General features: G+C 36.3%; 5 protein-coding genes across 5 annotated transcripts; 1 reads left to right on the top strand and 4 right to left on the bottom strand.

The window, feature by feature from the left end:
* The first annotated feature begins 352 nt into the window (after positions 1–352).
* On the top strand, positions 353–4,622 carry LOC104906526 (uncharacterized). The gene is made up of 3 exons (XM_010695291.4): positions 353–1,042; positions 1,942–2,177; positions 4,139–4,622. The coding sequence occupies exons 1-3, from the start codon at positions 416–418 to the stop codon at positions 4,383–4,385; spliced, it is 1,110 nt and encodes a 369-aa protein (XP_010693593.2). The 5' UTR covers positions 353–415; the 3' UTR covers positions 4,386–4,622.
* Positions 4,623–10,598: 5,976 nt separating this feature from the next.
* LOC130590812 (uncharacterized) lies at positions 10,599–11,045 on the bottom strand. The gene has a single exon (XM_057393370.1). The coding sequence runs from the start codon at positions 11,043–11,045 to the stop codon at positions 10,599–10,601; it is 447 nt and encodes a 148-aa protein (XP_057249353.1).
* A 1,644-nt stretch (positions 11,046–12,689) lies between these two features.
* LOC125495655 (uncharacterized) lies at positions 12,690–13,907 on the bottom strand. The gene has a single exon (XM_048640436.2). It carries the CDS (start codon positions 13,905–13,907, stop codon positions 12,690–12,692), a length of 1,218 nt encoding a protein of 405 aa, XP_048496393.1.
* Positions 13,908–13,965: 58 nt separating this feature from the next.
* On the bottom strand, positions 13,966–15,135 carry LOC125495654 (uncharacterized). Its single transcript, XM_048640435.1, has one exon. The coding sequence runs from the start codon at positions 15,133–15,135 to the stop codon at positions 13,966–13,968; it is 1,170 nt and encodes a 389-aa protein (XP_048496392.1).
* A 1,231-nt stretch (positions 15,136–16,366) lies between these two features.
* Positions 16,367–21,784, bottom strand: LOC125496058 (uncharacterized). The gene is made up of 3 exons (XM_048641469.2): positions 20,371–21,784; positions 19,393–19,456; positions 16,367–18,455 (listed from the first exon to the last, which is right to left on the bottom strand). The coding sequence occupies exon 3, from the start codon at positions 17,849–17,851 to the stop codon at positions 16,895–16,897; it is 957 nt and encodes a 318-aa protein (XP_048497426.1). The 5' UTR covers positions 17,852–18,455; positions 19,393–19,456; positions 20,371–21,784; the 3' UTR covers positions 16,367–16,894.
* Positions 21,785–24,606: the final 2,822 nt, after the last annotated feature.

Raw genomic sequence — 24,606 nt, 5'->3', positions numbered from 1 at the left:
GCACTTGTTGATACCATTTCATAATATAACCTCCATCAGCTAACAGAGTCCAATTTATACTGTCACATAAATGCATGTAATACCGAAATGTTTAGAATATGCCGATGAATGATGAAAAGCAAACGATTTTATCCGATTTGTTATACATATTTTATCCAAAAGTTTTCCTCATGTTTAATTTTATAAACGGTTTTGGGTACAGTTGCATGTCCCCATCTCTGTGTTCCTACGTGACCAACGTGGAATTAAAGAATCTCAAAGACTTGTTCAATGATATATTCCGGAAAGACACTTTGATCCAATAAAAAGTGATTTCCCTCAATCATTAGCTAAACCAATAAATCACAGCAAATTAAACTAATCAACCCGTGAATCAGCAAGAGAGTTTACCTTTAAATAAAGCTCAGTCTAACGAATGTGCAATATGATGCGTCGACTTGTCACATTTTGTCGCACGGCCATCTCAAGCATCTCAAAAACATCACCACATCATAACCCTGTTCCCCTACCAATCTTACCAATCCCACAAACAACACAAACTAAGTGCTTCATCACAGGAAAAATGTCCGGAATCTCTGGTATAGAACACCGCACAATTCACGTCAATGGCATAAACATGCACATAGCCGAGAAAGGAGATAAAGAGGCTCCAGTAGTGCTGTTCATCCACGGGTTTCCGGATTTGTGGTACTCGTGGCGGCAGCAGATTTTCGACCTCTCCGCACTGGGGTACCGTGCTGTTGCCCCGGACATGCGAGGATACGGCGATACCGACGCTCCAACGGACGCTAGTAGTTATACATACGGGCATATAGTAGGGGATCTGGTAGGGCTGATTGATGAGCTTGGAGCTCAGCAAGTGTTCGTGGTTGGACATGATTGGGGTGCTATTGTTGCGTGGTGGCTGTGCCTTTTTCGACCTGATCGTGTGAAAGCTTTGGTAAATATGAGTGTGGCTTTTTCGCCACGGAATCCTAAGATGAAGCCTCTTGATATGCTTCGTGCTGCCTATGGCGATTCATATTACATTGTCCGCTTTCAGGTTTGCATTATATGTAATTCGTTTCTCTCAATTTATTACATTATCAGTCGCTGCTTCAAACACCAATATCTTGAGTTACATATATAAACAAAATTATAAAAATTATATATCTGGAAAATACAAATTGGGACGAATCAAACAAGATCCAATATGACTATATTTTTTCTTATGTATATGGAGTAAAAAATAGTCAAAGTTATGATGTGAATAGTGCCTACGGTCAAAATGTAACAACAATTTTGGGATGGAGGCAATAGAAGTCTTGAAGAAATAGGAAGGGCAGAGAAAGAGGAGGAAGGGGAGGGGAAAGAAAGAGAGTGAAAAGGTGGATCCAGCTCCAAATCTCTTCAATTTATGAGGGACGGTGTATTAAAGGGGAAGGAAAATGGATCCATTCCTCTACCTCCCCTTCCTTCCCCCAACCTCATATTCCCTCCTCTCCCTTTCTCTCCAATTCCTCTTATCCAAACAAAGTGTTTTTAGATGCATGGTATAAGCAGATATAATGTGAAAATCTATGACAGTATATTTGTGAGACTCATATCATTTTGCACTCCTAAGATAAAAGTTCATATATACAGTATACAGTTAAAAATAGAAAAAGGAGCTTGATTGATAAAAAGTCAGTCAGACAGATAGAAATTGGCTTCAAAAAGCTTGTAATTTTTGGAGTTAGTCTTTTATGAGTCCTTACTTAGCCTTCGTTTTATTACTTAGCTCTTCTCCCTAATGGGACGTTCCTATAAGATTTGCTTACAAGGGGAGGCGGCGATAGAATGTATTCTTGTTGAGTTTTGATTGCAATACAATTCTCACCTTATTTGTCTTTCAAAAAAGAAAAAGAAAAAGAAAAAATTGATTGTTGTATGTTGTAAGTTGTAACTTGTGTTATTGTGTAGGTGCCTGGAGACATAGAAGAAGAGATAATGGAAGCTGGTGGGGCTGAAATATTCCTAAGGAAAATCTATTCACATCACAGCCCTGGTCCTCTTTTTTTGCCTAAAGGCGAGTCCTTCAATGACGTTCCCGCCTCTTTCCCAAGCTGGATGTCGAAAGAAATGATTGCTTATTATTGTGATAAATTCTCACAAACGGGCTTCACTGGAGGACTTAACTATTATCGTGCTCTAAATTTGTATGTCTCACCAACTCATTATCTCATGCTATACGCTTTTTTTTATTAAATATTTTTCCAGTTTTTATGTTTTTCTTTTATCTGGCTCCCTCTAATTTGTGTTGTAAGTAAATGATGAATCTACTTCTATAATAGGGTGACAATAATAATTCAAAAATAGGTTTTAGAATTTTAACTTCTTTATACATTATAAAAATAAGAATCATCATCAACCAACCATATGCAAGCCTGTGATTGAAATAGTTACAGAATTAAAGAAAGAAAAGTGAGATAGTATATATACCCATTCCATAGACTTCTATATCCATTTGCTTTTGTTTGACAAACCCTTCTATATCCATTTATTCTAATTTTATTGGAAGACACTCCGTCCTATGAAGTGTTATAATATTCTCATATCAGGATGATAAATCCTTAAAAGTTAGATAGTACCCCCACTTTCTCCTTAGAATAACCATCTTTTTCTTTAATATCTGTGTTTTTTTTTTTTTCCAAAAAGTAGTGGTTCCCCATGTTTTCTATGAAATGGAGGAAGCATATACAAGTACTAGCAAATTGTGCATGCGATTCGTGCTGATTTTTTTCAAACATCAATCCTAACATTTTATTTAGCCAAAAAAAGATGTAAAATTAAATTTTTTAAGACTCTATCACTTATCTCTTTTTTTATTATTTTTTTACTTATTCTTTCTTTAGCTTTTGAAAATTCAACTTGATGAACAATGAAAGAATGTTAAGTTAATTTCATAGGATTTCTTATGTTACATTAACATAGCCTTTTATGTTAAACAAATCATTTCACTTTGTTAAACGATTGAATTTTGCATTTTGATGTATTATGTTTGTGAATTGATTGATAACATACTTGATCGATGTAATATTCCTATTTATTTTTTTCTCCATAAATGTACTAAATCTTATAGTTAGTGTTTCTTTTTTTGGTGGTTCGATTGTAATTTTATTCGTTTCAACATTTAAGTTAATTTTTTAATACTATTTTTAGTTTGACTTTGTTTTTCCGTATCTAGTAGTAGCTAATTTACTAATGGATATAAGTATATAAATTTATTGGGGACACCATACTTCCTCTTTCCTTTATATAATAGAGACTAGTTGCATATGCACGCGATGCGTGCGTCAACAATCTTATGTAGTTATATACAAATGGACATTTTTTTAATGTAAAATTAGTTTGATAGTGATGTAAATTATTGATCAGGTTCTTTTGTAGATGTTATTATCTTTTTAAATTAAAGGTGAATGATTTTAACTGTTCAATACCGTCACTGTAAATTTGGTAGATGATTTAATAATTTTCTTTTCAGCGACTTTAGTATAGTTCTTTAACAATTATAGATGTTAATAAACCATATTGTTTGAATTTTGTAAATATGAAATATTATGTTATCACAATATGTTGCTAACTTTTCTTAGTTGAAGATTCTAATTGATTTAGTGAAATTGATTGTGTCAATCTAGTTTGTTATTAATGGTATTGCATATTCCATTTTTGATCTACTCATATGGCAAGTTTCATTGATTCTCATTTTTCAATTTTTTATAAAAAGAAAAATATTATTTTAAATTATTAGAGGGTATTTTAGTCACTTCAAAAGAGGACACCACACCTCCTCCCTTGGCTTATATAATAGAGATATATTTATAAACAAGAAGTTAAATGGTAACAAGTAAATCATAAACCGCACGTACCTAACAACTGAATTGCATAGAATACTTGAATGAAATCCAAATTCTTTGTCATCGTATTAATCTCAAACTTTAAATTAGGAGCTAAATTATTTCAATTGCTCATGGTTTTATTCATTTTACTTTGGGAAAGAACACGGTACCAAAGGCTATAGTAAAAAACCCTTCCAACTATACTCAGAGTAATACGAAAAACTTTTCATATGTTATTCTATTTTAACGAATGACAGCTTTGCTGATAAACTTTGTTGCAGAAATTGGGAAATTACAGCACCATGGACAGGGGCACAAGTGAAAGTACCAACAAAGTTTATTGTAGGGGATTTGGATTTGACTTATAATGCAACTGGGGTGAAAGACTACATTCACAAGGGTGGAATGAAAAGGGATGTGCCACTTTTGGAAGACGTTGTGATCCTTGAAGGAGTTCATCATTTTCTTCAGCACGAGAAGCCTGATATGATTAGCAAGCATATCTATGACTTCATCAAGAAATTCTGAGTCTTTTCAATCATCTTTTTAAGCTAATAACTATTGAGCAGGGGCGACGTTGATCATGTATAGCATGTGGACGACTGTATACGACTCTGCTTGTCAAATACTACTTTTGAAATGAGTTGTTATTTATTGTACAACATGTTTTTCGTTATTGGTATTGAACTCTTTATTATGTTTGAATATTTTTTATGGTTGACATATAACTCTTCTAATATTATTTTTTTATATTTTTACTTTTAACTTATCAATGAACCATCCAGGGCCGTCCCTGAGCTTGGGCAGGATGGGCCCTTCCCCAGGGCCCAAGGAGAAAAAGCCCATATGGCTTATTTATGATCTACTATTATGAGATAAAATAAAAGTGCACGCATGAAATCTACAGAGCAGAGGCATTGGCTTCTTGGTTATCTATCACTCCACTGCATCTTTCCATCACAGATCTTAAGTGGGTTTTCTTTCCTTCTCATAGAAAGTAACTATTTCCTTTTTGCTATTTCATAATCCCTCGACTTTATATAGTTGTACACTTTTTACGTTTACATTGTTCATTTTTACCCCCATAGGCGGATACACAGGGGGTAAAGTGGGTACAACTGTACCCCCATTAATTAGAAAAGCAGATATATATAGTTTACACATGCAGACTTTTATCAAAACTAGTGTTTGTTTCAGTGGTAAGGGAGAGGAAATTGATAAAAGAGTGTGAGGTTGCATGTTCGAGTCCTGTAATCTACCTTTCATCCTTACTTTCTTTTTCTTACTCTTTCTTTTTTTTTCTCAAATGTTCTTTAGCAACATTTTTTTTCCCTCTTACTCTCTGAGGCCCTCCTAAATAAAAGGAATAACTTATGTAGAAGTTAAATATGCAATTCTTATTATACATACACCAATATGAATTATAGAAAGTTGCTAACTTATATTTAAATTGTTGGATTATTTTGTATTTTTTTTATCTCACTTCTATGTACTTATTAAGTCATCATTTTATCTTCTAATAACCATTTTTCACCTTATTTTGTTAACATGATTATGTGACTTATATCAACAACCAATTTTAAAAAAAAATCTTCTACAATAATTTATCTTTCAAATTTTCCTCAGAATTCAAATTCATTACCTTTATGTACATCTTGTATCGGAGCATTTATATCATATGATATTTTTTTCTTATATATTAATGGTCTTTTTAGGTTAAAGTTGGCGAAATTTGACTCCAAAAAATAAAATATAGCCAAAGATAGGGACGAAAAAATGATATATTTTATGAATCTAATTACTCATTGTTCCGTACCCCCATTTCTGAATTTCTAGATCTGCCACTGTAATTACCCCACTTATATATAAGAAGAAATGTTATTAGATTTATCTTAATATATATTAATTTCAACATATTCTAGTTTATATAAATTATACGAATTGATAAAGTAAGATAGTTAGATATATTAGAGGTTAATAAAGTAGTGCATTTGTAAAAGGGAAGGGTTATATTATTACCTTTTCATTTTTCACAATTCAAACCCAGAAAAATATTAAAGAAGTAACCCAAAAGGACAAAGCATTTACATAATCCAAACTAGACTCCATTTGATAACTTGATGATGAGGATGACATGATAAATTTAAGATGCAATAATGACTTAATTTAGGAAGACTTTTCATAAAGAGATAACCGTCAATCCGATGGGTATATTATAAAAAATTTAAGCTAAAATGAATCTAACTTTCATGAGCTATTATTAAAAAGAACTTATATTTAGCATAATTTTGACCATTAATATCTCTAAATTAATATAATATATATAGAGAATAGTAGTTGAGATTGGGAAGGGCACATATTTTTGAGTATTTTAACTAGTATTTAGGCCCGGGCGATGCCCCGGATTTTCTCTTTGCTACAATTTATTAGTAGTTAAATAAGTATTCTCATACTCATTTAAAAAAGTCATCTTATTCATTATATGTATTCCAAACATTTTTCATTCATATGTGATCATTAATTTTGATTACAAAATCAATAATGGTATGGTGGAGCAATGGTTGGATTTCTTACTTTCATACTTGAGGTTGTGGGTTCGAATCTTTAAGTAAATAATTTTTCTTCTTTTTTTACTATATGAGAAAAACATGGATAGAAAGCTACCGGATGAGGGAAGGTGACACGTGGCAAAAAAGTATAGATATCAGGAACGGGCCTGGAACCATCAATTTACCTTGGTTGTACAGGACCTTTATAATAATTAGACCACCCTTGATATTTAAGGAATGTGAGAGTTTGCCAAGATCGACCAAATAGTTATGAGATTGAGGTCGGCAAAAAAGTATTTCTAAGGATTTCACGAAGCAGTTTTCGATCAAAGGAAACCTCAACTATATATAACATCCCCACTAATGAACTAGCTGAAAATAAGTCTAATGTGATTGAAGTGTCGAAACTAGGGATGGCAATCCAATTCGAATCCGACCCTAGTCCGCTCCGATCCGAAGGAAAAAATCCGACTTGACTCCGACAAAAAAGTAATCCGACTCCGACCCCGTTTAAAAAATCCGACTCTGAGTCGGAGGAGGGTCGGAGTCGGATCTCATAAAATAATCCGACATCCGAATCCGACTCCGACTTTGAGTCAATCAATCCTTTTTTCTTATTTATGTAATGTATTATTTATGTATAATCTGACTTCGACTTTCAGCCAGTTGTATTATATAGGATTTTCCCACAGAAAAAATGATTAAAAAATTGGAGAAAAATAAGTCGGATCAGGTTCGGAGTCGGATGTTCGGATTTTAAGTCGGATGTCCGGATTTTAAGTCGCGGATCGGATCTCGGAGTGTCGTATGTTCGGATTTTAGGTCGAGTCTGATTCGGATTTTCAAAGTCGGATCTCGGAGTCGGACTCAGATTTAAAATCCAACTTTCTGTAGGGTCGGAGTCGGATTATGCATAATCCGGTCCAAGTCCGACCCGTTGCCATTCCTAGTCGAAACAAACAACAAAGACGGAATATCATTATTTTCATAGTCCAGTTTCATGACAAAAAGAAAGTCCAAAAAACAATATATAAACATAATCATCCAGTTGTCGATAGAGACGACAGCTACCATTATTATCACTAATATCTGAAACAAAGAAATTAATTAAACTCCACCATGAAGGTTTACAAAGTAAAACAAGCATAATTTTTTTTAACATATGCGGAATGAAACAATTAAACATTAGGCATAAATCTAGAACAAGTTAAACCACGTTACTATTTTGCAAAATTATGCGCTTCTGAAGCTTGTTGGTGATTAACTTTTTTTTTTTTTTGACCTCGCGAAAATTTACAACAATGAAAACTAAAAGATATAAAAGGAAGGGGAAGCCATTCGGATGGCATTTGCAAGCTCATGAACTAAGTGAACATTCTCCTTGTGAACCTTTGTAGTGTTGTACCCAAGGAATCCTGTGCCTAATTCCTGAATATTGTTAATTGTGTGATGAATGGAGATGTCACCTGTCCCATTCGAACTTAACAGACAAATTAAAGTTGTGGAGTTCGTGTGAAAATCTACCTTACGTAGTCCCTCTAGGTTCGCCCATTGGATGCCCTTAAGACATGCTGCAGTCTCAGCAGCTATGGCTGATGTTACCCATATGAGGGTGCCCCCTTTATCCTGTATTCCCCCATCAGGAGTAACATCGAACCAAACAGCACCTCCTTGTTTCGTTTTGTTATCCCAGGAGCCATCGATTTGGATGATGATCTCAGGAGAATAATCGAGTAGCGTTCCCAGTTTTGCAATATTAAACCCTGGTGGCATGATTGGGTCAAATTGTGGGCTAGTAGTAGGGGGAGTGGTTGAGATGAAAATGTTATGCACTTCCATTTCTTTAACTGTGTTCGAAATCGCTCCATTGTAATACGTTGATGTCTGAAAACTTGCGCATTTCTCGTCGTTTAGATACCCCATAATGTTCCAATAATAAGGGGATGCGCGTACCATGGTAGCCATCCGTTTTTCTAAAGTGGAGAATAGTTTCCCGAAGCCAGCTTCTAAAATCTGAATGTGATGGTATGGTGACACTGTGTAACGCCCCGACTTCTAAGCATCACTATTAGGTTAATTAATTACAAAGATTAGCAGCGGAAGACTTTCCTAGCTTAGTCGGTGCATCACTGCCGTACTCTCCACACAGGAAAGTACCAAGGCAACATTCTTTCATATCACTAAACTTCTATAATAATGGTAGTAATTCTAGAAATATGTATAGATAGCTTAAGCATAGCTGATACTACGTAATCTGGTGATCATAAACTTGGATTACATAACTGTTATAGTCGTATGAATTAACGTAATTTAAACCTCACTGCTACGTCATCCCATCTTTGTATGCATACCTAAAACAGAAAAACAAAACGTCATGAGCCGAGGCTCAGTAACATACTACTCTAACAACGTAAATTCATTTCAATTCATTTTATTTGCAAACAGGGAGAAGAGAATATAGTAAAAATTATTTCGTAAACATACACTTCGAATCAGGAATTTAAAAGTCATTTCCGTTCATATTATCTCCATTATCACATTTCATTATCAGAAAACTTTCTTTGGTTACTTTGGCGAGTACAGAGAAGGCATAGCCACCGAGGATATTCATCCCCCATCAGAAGGTGACATATAACGTCATAGATCATAACAGAAGGCAAAGCCGCCAAGGACATTCATCCCCCATCAGAAAGTGGCATATAATGCCAGACATCGTAACAGAAGGCAAAGCCACTGAGGATATTCATCCCCCATAAGAAGGTGGCATATAATGCAGACATCGTAACAGAAGGCAAAGCCACCGAGGATATTTATCCTTCATCAGAAGGTGGCATATAATGCCATACATCATAAAAGAAGGCAAAGCCAACGAGAATATTCATTCCCCATCAGAAGGTGGCATATAATGCCGTACATCATAACAGGAAGGCAAAGCCACCGAGGATATTCATCCCCCATCAGAAGGTGGCATATAATGCCATAATGCGGGTGCCACCGAGGACGTTGTCCCCCATCAGAAGGTGGCGTTGCCGCCAGATAATAGAATGACACGTGCACGGCCCAGAGAACATAGTACTGCCATTCACCATCTTTCACTTTCATTTATCATGTTCGTTACTTTTGAGTAATTTACAGAAATCATTATAAAGTCATTTCATAACGTCATCAAATCATTTACAGAACATTTCATATCCCGCACACCATATAAAACATAGCATAAACATTATATAAAATCACCATAAAACGTAGTTGGAAGGGGAGAGCGGGTGTTAGCAGTAGACGTTACCTGGAATCCTGCTTAACAACCTTGATCGTAGGGGAAGCTTGTAATATCTCTTCCTTTTTATATCTAATAATCAATTCAAGAATTAATAAAGACTTATTAATATTTTATTCGAAATTCTGAGTTTACTGATCCATTTCCATCATGTTTCCATTGTAGGAGGTGTGTAGGAGTGTTATATATTATCGTCTTTGGTGGTTGAAAAAAAGTCGTAGGCGCCCTTTCCACTTAACAACTTAGCGTCTACACTATAATTCACGGCTTCTGAATATGAACGTCTTATTATAACCTTTTCATATTTTATGAATTTCAAAAAGTTATAGTTCTGTTAACCTTTAAGTCAAAACTTCATTCTATTAGTCATAGGGTCCCTTTAACATACTATTCGTCATTTCATGAATTAAAAGAGTGGTCATTAATCTTATGGTTCATGATTATACTTAATGACTTATAATTATAAAACTCGTAATAGAATACTTTCGTTCTTGTAATTTAATTAACTACTACCTTAACATATACAAATTTAACAAGTGAACTATACTTATTTACTAATACTTTTTAGTTGATATATTATAATTATATAAAATATAATATTAAGGTTATCACATACTACATCATTATCTAGTCTCATAATAATCAAATTGCAAAGGTTATATATATATATATATATATATATATATATATGACATATATTGTTAAGTATTATCACATAAATTATCGTTTAATCGTTTATTAATTATCGAATCACAAGTATTATATAATATATAGTGAGTCTTTTATTATGTATGTGTTATTTTTTTTTTTGGTAAAAATGTAAGCAATATATTACCAAAAAGAAACCCAAAACAGGGTCCACAGATTTTTTACAACCTATTGAGCACAACTCAATTTCTAACTACATATCATCATTCACAACTGTAATTTTTGTATCCAGGTCCTATCTTCACTCGACCATTTCATGTCTATACATGTTTGCACTTTTCTTAGTACTTCATTTTGAATCTCTCTGATCACCAATTCAGGTCTTCTAATAGACTCCTTCCATAGTGCATGATTCCTACATCGCCATATGTAGTAAACCAGGGCAGCCAATACAGCATAGCTCACCTGCTGTTGTTTCTTCCTTCTGAATTTCCTTCCCCATCTCTTCCAGCTTGTGTATATGTTCTCCTGGGGGTATTTCTTCACTCCTATCCATCTCATAACCCCTTGACATATGATGCTACTTACAGGACATTGAAAAAACAAATGAGAGCATGTTTCAGTGTCTTGTCCACATAAGAGGCATAGATCATCAGCACATACTCCAATCTTATACATCCTATCCTTAGTCTTCAATTTTCCTAACATAGCCATCCAGGAAATAAAAGCATGTTTAGGCTGGTTGAAACTACTCCATACCCATCTATGCCATTCCACAACTATCTGTTGCCCTTTCAACCAGTTATATCCCTCCTTTATAGTGTATTTCTTCGATCCATCCTTCCATTGATGCCATTATAAGCTGCCTTGAATTTGTCTTTCATTTTACAGATAGTTTTCCACACCCAGCTAGCATTCTCAGGAGCATTGTACTCCCATATATTCCCATCTTTGAGGTAAATGTTGTGAACCCATTTTATCCAAAGAACATCTTCTTTCTGAGCCACTTGCCATACATACTTCCCTATTGCAGCTTCATTCCATACTTGCAGTCCTGCACACCTAATCCACCATATTTCTTAGGTCTGCAAATTACTTCCCATGCTACAGGAGGGCTTCTATTCAGTACAGTTTTTCCTTCCCATAAGAAAGCTCTACATAGTTGAGTTATCTTTTGCATCACACTTCTAGGCAACAAGAACACCTGAGCCCAGTATAGGTGAAGGCTCATTAGGACAGCATTCACTAGTACCCCTCTAGCTGCATAGGATAAATGCCTTGTACTCCAGCACATGATTCTCTTCATAATCTTGTATATCAGCACATCACAATCAGCTCTACTAATCCTCTTTGAGGTGATAGGCACACCCAAATATCTGAATGGGAACTCACCCTTGCTGATCTTTGTCATTTGAAATATCCTTGTTTGCACTTCCTCCTTCACATTGCCATAGTATATTGCTGATTTTTCCGGACTTGCTTCCAATCCAGATACTCTAGCAAATGCTTTAAGAGATCTCACTAGCATTACAACTGATTTAACTTCCCCCTTACTAAACAACATAAGGTCATCAGCAAAAATTAAGTGTGTTAATCTAAGCTGTTTACAATGATAATGGAAATTAAACATCTCTTTTTTACACATCTTTTTCATAATTCTAGTAAAATATTCCATAGCTAATACAAATAACAGAGGAGATAAGGGATCTCCCTGCCTTAACCCTCTTTTGCCTGCAAAGTAACCACACGTATAGCCATTTATAGTTAGTGAAAATGAAGGACTAGTTATGCATTCCATGATCCACTTCACAAACTGTTGAGGAAAATTAAGGCCCTCTAATAATCCCTGAATGAACTCCCAACTCAGGGAGTCATATGCTTTCTTCAAATCCACCTTTAGAGTACATCTTGCTGGTTGATTCTTTCTCTTATAGTGCTTGAGCATATCCTGACAGATTAGGATATTATGCATGATCTTCCTGTTTTCTACAAATGCACTTTGCACCTCATCCACAAGGCTAGGTAACACTACCTTTAACCTACTACATATCATTTTTGAGATAATCTTATATAAGACATTACAACAAGCAATAGGTCTAAATTGAGAAACATTGCTAGGTTGTTCTATCTTAGGAATAAGACACAAATTTGTTGCATTGATTTGTTTCAGCAGTTTTCCAGTTTGAAAAAAATTAAGAATAGCTTGACTTACATCTTCCCCTATGCATGACCAAGCTTCCTTGAAAAATTTGCTGTTATATCCATCAGGACCTGGGCTCTTGTTTCATCAATGGCCCATAGTGCACTTTTCACATCCTCCTTGTAAATCTCTCACACAGCCCTGCCCCTGTGTATCATCTAACATAGGACCCTCTTTGTCTTACTGACCTTTGCCCCAGTAATATAAGTGCTACCCAGTAGCTCCTTATAGTACTGAATAAATGCCTCTTCAATATCCTCCTGCTTCTCCTTCCATACCCCATTCTTATCTTGTATTCTACAAATCTGGTTCTGCACTCTTCTCTTTCTCAGGCAAGCATGAAAGTATCTACTATTTTGATCCCCACTACTTATCCACTCTTGCTTCACTTTTTGTTTAATGAAGCTCATTCTAGCTTCATGCTTCTCCATGTAATTCCTCCTAGCTTCAGCTTCTATTTGCTGTAAGTTACTGTGCATAGGCTCCTTATGTAGTTGTATTTGAGCATCCACCAGCATAATTCTAGCCTCATCAGCAGCTTGTTCTATGTTTGAATAACGATCCTTATTCAACACCTTCAATCCCTTCTTCAACTGCTTCAATCTAGTAACCACCTTAAACATAGGCACTCCATTAGTCCTCTGCTGCCAGACTTCTTGTACAGTGTTTAAAAATTCAGGAGCTTTAGTCCACATGTTAAAAAACCTAAAAGATCTAGGTCTCTTAGTAACTTCTTTATCCAGCTGAACCACACAAGGATTATGATCATACACTGTTTCAGGCAAAAAACATGCAAGAGCATTCTCAAATTCTTTGCCCCACTCTTCATTTGCCATCACTCTATCTATTTTTGAGCATACTCTATTATCTCCCTCCTGGTTGTTCCTCCAAGTGAAGAAAGGGCCAGTAGTACAGTGGTCACTCAGCCCACACTCCCTCATACATTCTCTAAATTTTATCACCTCCTCTAACATGACAGCTGATCCTAGTCTCTCATTGAGATTAAGAACATTGTTGAAATCACCACCTATTATCCATGGACCCTTCATTCTCTTATGAATGGTTATCAACCCATTCCATAAGCTCTCCCTTTCTTTAGCATCATTAAAACTATATATCACAGTAAGACTGAACTTCTTCCCAGTAGCTTTGTGTAGAATCTTCCCATGAATATACTGAGCATTACATTCAAGGATATATACCTCAAACTTACTAGGACACCATATTAACCATATCCTACCACCCTGATGACTTTGGTAATTAGTCACAATACTCCAACTTGCACACACACCTCCATACACTTTCACAAAATTACTTTTCCTCACCCTTGTTTCCAGCAATCCACACAACCCAACATTATTGTGATTGAGAAACATTCTCACATCACTGTGTTTCAGAGGACTATTCAGTCCTCTGACATTCCAGAATGCTATACTATCCATTTGGAGGTAATTGGTCCCCCTCTACCTGCATTGGACCTTTGCCTTTCTCAGGAATAGCTGCTGTTGAAGTTTCTGGAGCTGCCTTATCCTGTTCCCTCTCCATTACCTCCTGATCATTTACTTCTTCCTCTATTGTACCCAGTTCAGAGAGATGTTTTTTGTTATGCCCCTCCCTTGGTTCCTTCCTCTGTTGCCCCTTAGGCTCCTCCTGCTGATTCTCCACCTGCACCACATTAGGCTGCTGTACTAGAGACCCTCCCCTCTCCACATCTTGGCTCTGTCTTCTCACCCAGATCTGCTTAGTTTTTATCTTCTTTGTTGCAACCTCAAACCTTTTTTGTCTACATTCTTCCTTGTTGTGTCCTATTCCTTTGCAATCATCACAAAAAATAGGTTTACATTCATAGATTACTTGTTGTGCTGTCATCTTCGCCTGTTCATTCATGAACAAAATCTCCTTTGGAAATTCCTGATCTACTTTCACCTCCACAAGCACTCTTGCATATTCTAAAATTTCTTTCTGAGCTGTAGCTCTATCTGTTCGAATAGGTTTACCTATCCTACTAGCCAGTTTTGTCAATGTCTGTTGCCCCCAATATTTCAATGGAAGACTTGGAAACCTCACCCATGTTGGGACAACCTTCACATCCTCCGCTATCAGATCAAGCTCAGGTGACCATTGTTTCATAATGAATGGCTTCCTGTCATATAATATAGGTCCAGCTTCCATTGCCTTCACTTTATCCTCATTGTTCCTAAATCTCACCACAAACACTCCATTATTCATCATTGAAACTCTATCAATCCCATATTTACCCCATACACGTCTTATGAATCCATCAACAATCCTGAATGGAGGTTTAACTCCCAGTATGTAACACACTATTGCTGATTTCCAATAGTCTATTTCAGGTTGAATCTCTTCAGCTGAAATTTTAAGCATCTCATTCTCCCCACTTCCATCTCTTCCATTCTGATTTCCAATTCCACCCACAGTTAAATCAACACCCTCCTCCCTAATATTCGCAAATAACATTTTACTCCATGGATTAGGATTACCTGGGTTACTTTCAAGTTGTTGCATCGGATGAGGAGAAGGGTTCACCATTCCACTACTAGTCGGTCGTTGTGGAGTTCTGATAGAAGCCACCCAACTCTCCATTCTACTCTGTCCAGCTTCAAAGTTAGCTCTATCCTGATTCGATGCCGCCTCATCCAAAGACGCCAGTTGTATGTGTTATTAACTAAATGGATATAATTGACTAACCATCTCAAATAGCTCACTTATTTACTGATTTAATTAAATCAGCCCAAGTTGTTAATTTATCCAACCATTATCTCAATTTGAGAATATTCTCAAAGCCCAACAAAAATAAATAACAGAACATATAAAGGGGAGAGGTATGTTTTTAACATACCTCTGCTTCAACAGAATAGCGTGAACCAGAGAGCAGGGGAGGAACAACGAAGCTCCGGCGACTAAAGGCGAGGCGAGGCAGAAAAGTGACGGCACGACGAGAGGCACGGGGTGCGGTGGTGGCTCGACGGTGCTCCGGTGGTTTTGGGACGGTGCGAACAGCAGACCAGGAAGAGGAGAAAGAGAACGAATTGGCGAGAGGAGAGAGGAGCTGAGCGAGAGAGATGAGGACGAGGGAGAGGGACGGCTGGGTAGGCGAAGGCACGGTGGTTGGCGCAAGGTGGTAGTGGCGAGGGGCGTCGGTGGTTGTCGGCGGAGGGTGGCAGCCACAGAAGGTGGTGCTGCGGTGGTGTTGGTTCGAAAAACAGAGGAAAGAGAGAATTGCGAAAGAAAAAAAAACAGGGGTTTGAGGGGTGTTTTGGGTGGTGTTTTCCGGTGAAGACTCAAGTGGTTTGAGTGAATGGTTTGAGGGGATAAACATGGCTATTTATAGCCATTGTTGAGCTTCAACCTTTGCCCAATTGGTTTGATGAATTTGAATGGATAAAAATGAGTTATTGGATAATTTTGTTTGATTAATGAATTTTATATGAACATGAGTTTGATTGAGCAAGAATAATCCATTTAAGAGTTTATAATCCTTTAATGGATCGTTTGTGAAATTGTGAGGAAGAAATTTATGGGTGGGTTTTGTTTGAAGAAAAAACTGAAATGGAGCCAAGGAGAGGGAAAATTCACGTTTTCTGTTTTTCTTCTCTTTTTTTCTTTTTCTTTTTCTTTTTCTTTTCTTTTCTCTTTTTCTTTTCCTTTTTATTATCAAACAATTTGACCATTTTGTAAATTCAGTAATTGTTTTGTCTATTATTTGTTTCTTATTTTAACTAATGAATCATTTACATAACTTGTTATTAATTGTAACTCTTGCCATAATATATATATTTATTTAAGAATAATATTATTCTTGGACATAAATAACAAAATTTCGATTTTACCTTATGATTAAGGGAAAAATTTAGCCACTAATTATTATTATTTAATTTAAGTAAGTTTAAATTTTCGGGATATTACATCCTTACCCCCTTAGAAAAAGTTTCATCCTCAAAACTTGAGAAAAATCGTAACAACATTTCACGGAAATAGTTTCATATTTTATTTAGATTGTTAACACATAAACGTGTCTTAAAACTACACTTAATAGCATCATAATACGTAGCAATAGCGTCATATAATATGAGTTCGTCAATTTGCGCACAAAGATTTAAGCATCGGGAGTAGAGAAGGTTTCATTATCGTTATTTTCATGTTCATCAGCTTCAGTTGATTTCATCACGTATACTCTTCCAGCTTGTGAATATCCTCGTGCATGATTTCTGTTGATGTTGGTGTTAGTTGTGTTGCCCTTATATCCGGAAATTTGTCCGCTTCCTTGAGTTCGTCTAAGATCGTAGTTGTTCGCGTGATGGTTTCGAGAGTCTGGCATGGGATAATCTCTAACCAAATGATCTCATTTACCGCATCGGAAACATTTACCTGTCCCTTGTCGACAATCTTTTTCCAAATGCCCTTGCTTACCGCACTTATAACATTGGAGAGACGGTCTTTGATAATGATTGTTCTCTGAGAATCCCATGTTCAGCCTCTTGTTGGAGTTGTTGATGGATCGACCATCCTGGGGTTTTTCTTTTCTTTTACTATTTTCGTATATCTCTTTTCGAAGCTTCATTTTCCGCTCGACGTTGATAGCTCTATCATACAATTCTTGGTAGGACTGACTCATGTGTGCAACAAGCTTCTCTTGAAGTTCCAAGTTCAAACAGCCTTCGAAACGATTCATTATCTGACGATCGGTGGTTACCAGGTCGGGAGCAAATCGAGCAAGCTCGTTAAACTTCACAGCATATTCCAGGACGGACATGTTCCTTTGCTTCAGTTGGATGAACTCAGATTCCATCTGGAGCTGCAGAGATTGAGGGTAGAATTGGCTTCTCATAACCTCCTTTAGTCTTTCCCATCCAAACCCAGGCTGACTTTGCAGGCCCTTGGCGGTTTTCCACCAAAGATCAGCTTGCCCTTTCAAATAAAATATCGCAAAGTTTACTTTCCATTTTTCGGGGCACTGAATGGCATCGAATAGCTTCACCATGCTGTTAAGCCATTCTTCGAATTCGGTGGGGTCTGGCTTACCGTCATAAGTTGGCGGATTATGCGTAGAAAATCTTTTAAACGTATTCGAGCATTCTTCTTGCTCCGTCTTGACCCTTTGTCGATTTCCGTGCAGTAGTTCCATCATCATGAGCCTCATCAAATCCATTCGATTATCGTTTGCAACGTCTCCCGTGGCATCTCCGAAAACGGGGTCGTTTCGTAAAACGTCGAGTCTTGCCCTTATTTCATCTAGTGAAACATCAGGCTCTTGGTTCCCATTTCCGCCATTAGTAGGATCGCTTTCACTTGAAGCCATTTCTAATACATTAATTGTATTAGAATCATCACATATTCATGCACAAACATCGTAGATAAATAGTATAAAATATTGTTCCCGTCTCGTTCCTAACACTCACGCTCATTTCATTTACCATTTTCATAATCATATAAATCTCCTTCTTAAAACCATTTTATAACTTTATAACCTAATTCTTTTATTTCTTTTTATATCCTATTTCTCATTTTAACTTTCCTTTTTCCTAAAACCTCGTTGGCATGAAAACCCGAGTTTCACTAATGGTCCTCAGAACCTTTGCTCTAATACCACTCTGTAACGCCCCGACTTCTAAGCATCACTATTAGGTTAATAAATTACAAAGATTAGCAGCGGAAGACCTTCCTAGCTTAGTCGGTGCGTCACTGCCGTACTCTCCACACAGGAAAGTACAAGGCAACATTCTTTCATATCACTAAACTTCTATTATAATGGTAGTAATTCTAGAAATATGTATAGATAGCTTAAGCATAGCTGATACTACGTAATCTGGTGATCATAAACTTGGATTACATAATTGTTATAGTCGTATGAATTAACGTAATTTAAACCTCACTGCTACGTCATCCCATCTTCGTATGCATACCTAAAACAGAAAAACAAAACGTCATGAGCCGAGACTCAGTAACATACTACTCTAACAACGTAAATTCATTTCAATTCATTTTATTTGCAAACAGGGAGAAGAGAATATAGTAAAAATCATTTCGTAAACATACACTTCGAATCAGGAATTTAAAAGTCATTTCCGTTCATATTATCTCCATTATCACATTTCAATATCAGAAAACTATGTTTGGTTACTTTGGCGAGTACAGAGAAGGCATAGCCACCGAGGATATTCATCCCCCATGAGGAGGTGACATATAACGTCATAGATCATAACAGAAGGCAAAGCCACCGAGGACATTCATCCCCCATCAGAAGGTGGCATATAATGCCAGACATCGTAACAGAAGGCAAAGCCACCGAGGATATTCATCCCCCATAAGAAGGTGGCATATAATGCAGACATCGTAACAGAAGGCAAAGTCACCGAGGATATTTATCCCCCATCAGAAGGTGGCATATAATGCCATACATCACAAAAGAAGGCAAAGCCACCGAGGATATTCATCCCCCATCAGAAGGTGGCATATAATGCCCTACACCATAACAGGAAGGCAAAGCCACCGAGGATATTCATCCCCCATCAGAAGGTGGCATATAATGCCATAATGCGGGTGCCACCGAGGACGTTGTCCCCCATCAGAAGGTGGCATTGCCGCCAGATAATAGAATGACACGTGCACGGCCCAGAAAATATAGTACTGCCATTCACCATCTTTCACTTTCATTTATCATGTTTCGTTTCTTTTGAGTAATTTTACATAAATCATTATAAAGTCATTTCATAACGTCATCAAATCATTTACAGAACATTTCATATCCCGCACACCATATAAAACATAGCATAAACATTATATAAAATCACCATAAAACGTAGTTGGAAGGGGAGTGCGGGTGTTAGCAGTAGACGTTACCTGGAATCCTGCTTAACAACCTTGATCGTAAGGGAAGACTTGTAATATCTCTTCCTTTTTATATCTAATAATCAATTCAGGAATTAATGAAGACTTATTAATATTTTATTCGAAATTCTGAGTTTACTGATCCATTTCCTTCATGTTTCCATTGTAGGAGGTGTGTAGGAGTGTTATATATTATCGTCTTTGGTGGTTGAAAAAAAGTCGTAGGCGCCCTTTCCACTTAACAACTTAGCGTCTACGCTATAAATCACGGCTTCTGAATATGAACGTCTTATTATAACCTTTTCATATTTTATGAATTTCAAAACGTTATAGTTCTGTTAACCTTTAAGTCAAAACTTCATTCTATTAGTCATAGGGTCCCTTTAACATATTATTCGTCATTTCATGAATTAAAAGAGTGGTCATTAATCTTATGGTTCATGATTATACTTAATGACTTATAATTATAAAACTCGTAATAGAATACTTTCGTTCTTGTAATTTAATTAACTACTACCTTAACATATACAAATTTAACAAGTGAACTATACTTATTTACTAATACTTTTTAGTTGATATATTTAATTATATAAAATATAATATTAAGGTTATCACATACTACATCATTATCTAGTCTCATAATAATCAAATTGCAAAGGTATATATATATATATATATATATTATATATATATATATATATATGACATATATTGTTAAGTATTATCACATAAATTATCGTTTAATCGTTTATTAATTATCGAATCACAAGTATTATATAATATATAGTGAGTCTTTTATTATGTATGTGTTATTAACTAAATGGACATAATTGACTAACCATCTCAAATAGCTCACTAATTTACTGATTTAATTAAATCAGCCCAAGTTGTTAATTTATCCAGCCATTATCTCAATTTGAGAATATTCTCAAAGCCCAACAAAAATAAATAACAGAACATATAAAGGGGAGAGGTATGTTTTCAACATACCTCTGCTTCAACAGAATAGCGTGAACCAGAGAGCAGGGGGGACAACGAAGCTCCGGCGACCGAAGGCGAGGCGAAGCAGAAAAGTGACGACACGACGAGAGTCGCGGGGTGCGGTGATGGCTCGACGGTACTCCGGTGGTGTTGGGACGGTGCGAACAGCAGACCAGGAAGAGGAGAGAGAGAACGAATTGGCGAGAGGAGAGAGGAGCTGAGCGAGAGAGATGAGGACGAGGGAGAGGGGCGGCTGGGTAGGCGAAGGCACGGTGGTTGGCGCAAGGTGGTAGTGGCGAGGGGCGTCGGTGGTTGTCGGCGGAGGGTGACAGCCACAGAAGGTGGTGCTGCGGTGGTGTTAGTTCGAAAAACAGAGGAGAGAGAGAATTGCGAAAGAAAAAAAACAGGGGATTTGAGGGGTGTTTTGGGTGGTGTTTTCCGGCGAAGACTCAAGTGGTTTGAGTGAATGGTTTGAGGGGATAAACATGGCTATTTATAGCCATTGTTGAGCTTCAACCTTTGCTCAATTGGGTTGATGAATTTGAATGGATAAAAATGGGTTATTGGGTAATTTTGTTTGATTAATGAATTTTATATGAACATGAGTTTGATTGAGCAAGAATAATCCATTTTAGAGTTTATAATCCTTTAATGGATCTTTTGTGAAATTGTGAGGAAGAAATTCATGGGTGGGTTTTGTTTGAAGAAAAAACTGAAATGGAGCCAAGGAGAAGGAAAATTCACGTTTTCTATTTTTCTTCAATTTCTTCTCTTTTTTTCTTTTTCTTTTTCTTTTTCTTTTCTTTTCTCTTTTTCTTTTCCTTTTATTACCAAAACCAATTTGACCCATTTTTGTAAAGTTCAAGTAATTGTTTTGTCTATTATTTGTTTTCTTATTTTAAGTCATGAAATCATTTAACATAACTTGTTATTAATTGTAACTCTTGCCATAATATATATATTTTTATTTAAAGAATTAATTGTTATTACTTGGACATAGAATAACAAAATTTCGATCTTACCTTATCATTAAAGGAAAAATTTAGCCACTAATTATTATTATTTAATTTAAGTAAGTTTAAATTTTCGGGATATTACACACTGAGAGTCGAAAAGGCATGGAGTCGTACTTCCTCTGCTAGGGTGCAAAAAATCAACAAGTGTAGTAGGGACTCCTTAGGTTGGAGGCAGATCGGGTAGGAGGCATCAGTGTCGATGTTACGTCTATGCAGATCGTAGTTCGTGGCTAATGCATTGTTCCATAAATTCCACAGGAACAGTTTTCATTTTGGCATGATGTTCAGACCCAATATAATGCGAAAGAATTCCGCAGTTTTAGAGTTGGTCATGCTTGAGATATCGTTTTGCTGTAAAGTAGAAAGAAAATAGTAACATGACTTAGTCGTGAAGTGCCCTGATTTTGTCAATGGTCAATATAGCCTCTAAGGGATGTTGGGATTGGAAGGTAGCTCCACCGTCCGAATCATCTTTGCGTTGGAAGGAATAAAAACTTGTAGAGTTGGTGAACATTCCATTCGTTAGTAGTCGGGTCCCTGAGGTTTGCTACTTTTAATCTGGTAGTCTCAACTAGTTGAACCTCATCTCGGAGGATAGGAGTATGACCATGCACCCACTTACTACTAGAAGCTAGTATGGTTTGCCCATTGCCCACCTTCCAAGCTCGACTTTTATTTAAAATATTTTCAGCCTGGTGGAGACCCTGTCTACCCCAAGAGACATTCTGATCTCGAGATAGGATATGAAATTGTTGGCTTTTCTTATCCTTGAAAGCTTTTGAGAGTAATAGATATGGATTTTCTTGCATACGAGTGACGTTTTTCATTAACGGCGCTGTATTAAAATTTCCTATTTTGCGAATGCCAAGGCCGCCTAAACTCTTTGGGAGTTGAAGATCGCCTTTATCACGCCAATGTATGCCTTTTTTAGTCGAAGTTCCCTAAAAAAATCTGCCAATCATTCCTTCAATTTTGTGTGTGACGGACATTAGGATGCGAAAGACCGACAGTGAATAATAAATGCTACCAAAATTGAGTTAATCATGATAAGATTCATGGCTTGTGATAAATTCCATTGCTGCCATTGTGCAATTCGTTGTAAAATTTTGTCTAGTAATGGAGTAAAATGTTTCTCCTTGCTCTCTTGTATATCGCTCACTATTCCAAGATACATGCCCATGTTGCCTTGCACTTGCATGAAAAGTAGCGTTTTATAGAGCAGTTGCTGATCAGAAGGGATATTCGGACTAAATTTTACAAAAGACTTTTGTAAGTTGAGGAGTTGACCAGAAACGCTACGGAACCATTTGACCAGTGAAGTCAATGAGTTGCAGTTAGCTGCTGACGCTTTGAAGAAGAATAGGGCGCATCTGCAAAGAAAAGGTAGGTGAGAGAAGGACCTTGCCGTCGAATTTGGATACCTTGAAGAATTCGAATATCTGCCGCTAAAGTTGTCATACACAAAAGTATATCCATGCAAAATAGAAACAGGTAGGGTGACAAAGGGTCTCCTTGCCGAAGGGCGCAAGTGGGAGTAAACGGTTTTGTTACGGATCCATTAATGATAAATCTGTAAGACAGTGTTGATATGCATTGTTTGATCAACCCGATCCAGTAATCCGGAAATCCATATGCTATCATTATTTTCAGAATAAACAACCAGCTAACACAATCGTAAGCCTTGTTCATATGAATTTTGACAGCCGCCAAATGACGATTTCCGGATCGTTATTTGTTGATAACATGCATCATCTCATGAGAGAGCAAGATATTATCATTCATATGCCGTCCCGAAATAAAGGCAGTTTGGTAATCTTCAATAAGGTCGGGAAGGAGGGGTTTCATTATGTTGACCATACATTTGGAAGCACATTTATATATAACATTATATAAACTGATAGGGCGCAAATGGTTTACCTCTTGAGGAGGTGATTATTTGGGAATAAGTATCAAAAGGGTACGGTTCCATTCCTTCAACATAAACTTGTTTTATCTTGCATACATGGTGACCAAACAAGTTGTTTTCTTAGGTCCATTAAGTAGTAGCCATGAGCTTGGCTATACTTGACTTGAAGAGAAACTTACTTAATATTTACATGAATACTTGAACTTATGTAAAAACTTCTTTGAGGACATGCATCTTGGTTTCAATCATAAGACGTGCTTGAACATGAAGCTAACTCAACATAGCTCATACTTGATCTTAACATAACTCAATGTCACGAAGCAAACAATTTTGTTTCCTAGATATGATACTAAGTTTATCATGCTTTTATCCTTATCTACTATTACATAGACAACCCTAGGCTCACTACGCGTGTGACAAAAACTAGGGTTAAAAGTCTTCCTCTAAGAATTCGTCTCCTAACATAAATAAGTTACTAGACATTAGTAACTTCCAATGGCAATACATGAAACTAAAGACTACTTACTATTCTATGGTTGAACAAGAGCTAAAACACAATTCAATAATCTTTATCAACATAATAGTTCGTGAAATCAAACACAAGCTAAGAAGAATATAGAATTTCTAAAATGTTATAGACTTTGAAAATTTTCACATAAACAACATTCTACCAGTTTGATGACCTGTCGTAGTTCATGCCTCGTGCCAGGATAATGTGCGTCATACACAGTAGATGTATTCCACATAGCTTCATGCGCCTTGCACATCATAGCTTCGTCAGACGCACCACTTACTACGACATCAATTCTCAATTCTTAAAACGATTTTTCTGGAAGTCTTAGGGCTTGTCCGAAAGTATTAGGTCTTATTATCTACTTAATACTTAGTAACTTACTACATATAAAATACTTCTTGTAACAAAATAACTTATCCAAAAAGGGATTAGTTTAGGCTTTAATAAAATAAATAATATTGAGAAGTTTCAAAAAAACAAAGGAGGCATAAATGGAGTCTAGGATTTTAGATCTAATTAATCTAGTTTAAAACAACACAAACAATAGCAAATGATGATCAATAGTAAAGGTCGAAAATTCAAGCACATTTGTAAGACATAAGTAACAAAAATCAATAAAAACATAAGGTACTAATTTTTAGGAATACATAATCAGTTAGGATCAAAGTGCAAGGGTTTTAATTAAGAATTTTTTTTAGAGAGAGAGAGGAGTATGCCACAGCTCAAAAGGGAGATGGGAGGAATATTTCTTTTTATATATTAGGATTTATAGGAAGAAAATTGGGTTTAATAAACGGCTCAGAATTAAT

Source organism: Beta vulgaris, chromosome 3 (genome assembly GCF_026745355.1).
Source record: "Beta vulgaris subsp. vulgaris cultivar EL10 chromosome 3, EL10.2, whole genome shotgun sequence".
NCBI classification, from domain to species: Eukaryota; Viridiplantae; Streptophyta; class Magnoliopsida; order Caryophyllales; family Amaranthaceae; genus Beta; species Beta vulgaris.
The sequence above is the reverse complement of the archived record's forward strand: the minus strand, read 5'-3'. Positions and strand labels throughout refer to the sequence as shown.